The sequence below is a fragment of the Seriola aureovittata genome, chromosome 12 (assembly GCF_021018895.1).
Source record: "Seriola aureovittata isolate HTS-2021-v1 ecotype China chromosome 12, ASM2101889v1, whole genome shotgun sequence".
NCBI classification, from domain to species: domain Eukaryota; kingdom Metazoa; phylum Chordata; class Actinopteri; order Carangiformes; family Carangidae; genus Seriola; species Seriola aureovittata.
This window is the reverse complement of record NC_079375.1, coordinates 8,008,758-8,011,752: the sequence shown is the minus strand read 5'-3', so window position 1 is coordinate 8,011,752 and position 2,995 is coordinate 8,008,758. Positions and strand designations below refer to the sequence as shown.

General features: G+C 47.7%; 1 protein-coding gene across 1 annotated transcript; it reads left to right on the top strand.

The window, feature by feature from the left end:
• Positions 1–2,709, top strand: LOC130178807 (zinc finger and BTB domain-containing protein 14-like). Its single transcript, XM_056391301.1, has 2 exons — positions 1–103; positions 731–2,709. The coding sequence occupies exon 2, from the start codon at positions 754–756 to the stop codon at positions 1,924–1,926; it is 1,173 nt and encodes a 390-aa protein (XP_056247276.1). The 5' UTR covers positions 1–103; positions 731–753; the 3' UTR covers positions 1,927–2,709.
• Positions 2,710–2,995: the final 286 nt, after the last annotated feature.

Below are 2,995 nucleotides of genomic sequence, written 5' to 3'. Positions count from 1 at the left end.
GGAGCCCAACAGTCACAACAAGAAGAGGAAGAGGAAAAACGACAGCTCTGGATCGTCGTCGACTGCCTTGCGTGACAACACAGGGATCGCGTTCAGGCTTCGGGTAATAACATTTTTATTTTCTCTTTGTCGCTGCGGAAGGCGCAGAAAACGGCGCGGCATTTCGTGGCGGCGTGTCTGCCTGTTCGCCGCCGTGTTCTCCGCTGTTTGTGAACTGCTTTAAAGGCACCAGAAACATGCCAATGGAGGCTTGCTGACCAAAATGGCTGGGCGCAGTGAAATGTGAAATATTCTTGCTAAGGTTATCCTTTCTACACGCGACGCGACTGTCACGCGAACGAGGCGGCAAAAACGCGCTAGTCAAGTTGGGAAAAGTGCGTCTGTTTGTTTCTGTTGGTGTTTGTGTTTTTTTATTAACATTACTGCGGCTTTTATCGCTGTCGGGCCTATCGTATCTACCAAAGGCTTTCTGCATGATTGATTTAGCCACTTTTGTTTACTCTCTGCAGCTTCGTCGGTCAGGTCTGAAGAAAACAATGAGAGAATGCGATGTTGGTTGCAAGTTACTCCTTTAAGTGTGTGTAAATGTGTGGTGCATACTCTACCTGTGTATAATATCACGACAGGCGTGATAATAGAGCTCCACCCCTCAGCTGTGCACTTTATCCACATTCCCAGTTTTGTTGTGGAAATGAAAATATCTTGACTGTGTGTTGTGTTTCCTCTGCAGGTTGCTCCTATTTGACCTGCAACATGTCTGATTTATTGAGATATATCGACTATGACCACAAAGCCACCTTTCTGAAAATGCTCAACCAACAGAGGATGGAAGGTGAGCACTGTGATGTGGTGGTGGTGGTGGAAAACATAGAGTTCAGGGCTCACCGCTGTGTCTTGGCAGCTTGCAGCAACTACTTTAAAAAGCTCTTCAAGAAACAGAGCGACGAAGACAACTCCATCGTGGAGTTGGACTTCATCCGCTCTGACATCTTCGAAGAGGTGCTCAATTACATGTACACAGCAAGGCTCGCCGTGAGGAAGAAGGACATCAATATGATGATGTCATCCGGCCAAATCTTGGGGATCAACTTCCTGGATAACCTGTGCACCCAGAAACGTGAGCTGACCAACATGAAGACCCGGGAGAACCAGGCTCCAGGCGACCACGGGATGAGAGCTCAGGACGCCATCCTGAAGGAGCTGGCCATGGAGGAGGTGAGGAAGAACAGCTTCTACGATCAGGGCATGGATGGCATGGGGCCGGGCGGCTCGCACGTGTCTCAGCCACACAACTACAACACCAACATGGGTAAAGATCCTCACAGCCACGGCTGGGGTTCCTCCTCCTCCAGCGACATGAAGCTGGAGTACTTGCTGTACGGCCACCGCGACCACGGCTCCTGCCAGAGCACAGGAGCAAAGCCCATGGACCACAACGCCAAAAAGGAGCGGCTGCTCACCGCCAACCGCCCGTACGGCTGCGAGCACTGCCCCAAAGCCTTCACCACCGCCGCCCACCTCAAGGAGCACCTGAAGATCCACTCCGGCTTCAAACCCCACCGCTGTGTGGTCTGCGGCAAGGCCTTCATCAGGGGCCCCGACCTGAAGAGGCACGAGAGGGTTCACAGCAACGAGAGGCCCTTCGCGTGCCAAATGTGCGAAAAGGCCTTCAAGCACAAGTCCCACCTGAAAGACCACGAACGGCAGCACCGAGGCGAGCGGCCATTCAACTGCGGCTCCTGCGACAAAGCCTTCATCAAAGCGTCGGATCTGAAGCGCCACTGGAACACCATGCACAGCGGCAACCCCCGCAGACAGATGTCCCTGTCTCCAGCCGCCTCCCAGCACGGCCAGGGAGACGCCGCCGACCAGAGAGACTGGAAAATGGAGACCGGGCCACATTCGCACAACTCGGGGGACTGTTGAGCCTGAAAACCCACAGAGCACACACACACATACTGACACACAGACATGCACACTCAAAACATGTAAACACACTGACACAACCACAACCCTGTGACAGGCTGATGGCCTGACATCACATGGACAATGATCGGAGTGAGTAACAAGAGATCATAGCATGTTCATAAGACTGTGGGGCTGTATTATTATTCTAAAAAGTTATGTCAAAACAATGTTTTCTTTCCACCTGTAAAATCATGTAAATGTTTAGTTCACTCTACTATACATATATTTTTCACAAAGCATCGTTGCTATCTAGACTGGGGGTTCTCATAACATTATCCTCTTTTACTTTTATGGGATATGTAACATTTAAATGTTTGTTTAACCTTTACTGGATTTTATGGAGATTAAAGAGAGAAGCAGAGTTGGGGGGGGAAAAGATTTTTCTGCATAACATTTGTTGCATTGAGTATATTCATGTGGATGTTTTTAATGGATGTGTTTAGTTGTATTGATTGATATTACACTGTAAGAGTAAGAGTCACCATTTTGCATTTGACACAGATGATACCAAAGTCTTGGGCCTTTGACGGATTGTCTTTTCGAGGCTGTCCTGCCCAAGCAACCGGCCAACTAGATTTACTGTTATACAGTATAACTGTCATCCAGCTATCAACTGTTAATGATAGATGTCTGTATATACTGTAGCTTAGTTTGTTGCACAATTAGAGTACACAATAATTAATTATGCACATATAACATTGTCCTACTCCTACACTTTGACAATAAACACCATTTGCTGTGTTTTATTGTTTTTGCAAAGTTTGGTTTTTGTTGTATCCTGCAGTATTAGTAGTTTCTGCCACACCCAGACGTCAGCCTTTAAACGCCTGAAAACTCGGTTTCAAATCTTTAATTTGGAAAGCAAATGTACTTTTTAAAAGATGAGGTGTTTTGGTGGAGGTGAGAGGCGTTCAGAGTTATCTGGTGCCACATCGGTCTAATGGATCAAATGTTGACACGGTTGGTTTGTTGTGGTCACACTGAAAAGGTTTGTCGACCTCAATTTACACACAAAGTCATTTACATG

Bases quoted from the DNA above. Each gene is read 5' to 3' on its own strand.
- LOC130178807 (XM_056391301.1), top strand. From the start codon at position 754: ATGTCTGATTTATTGAGATATATCGACTATGACCACAAAGCCACCTTT.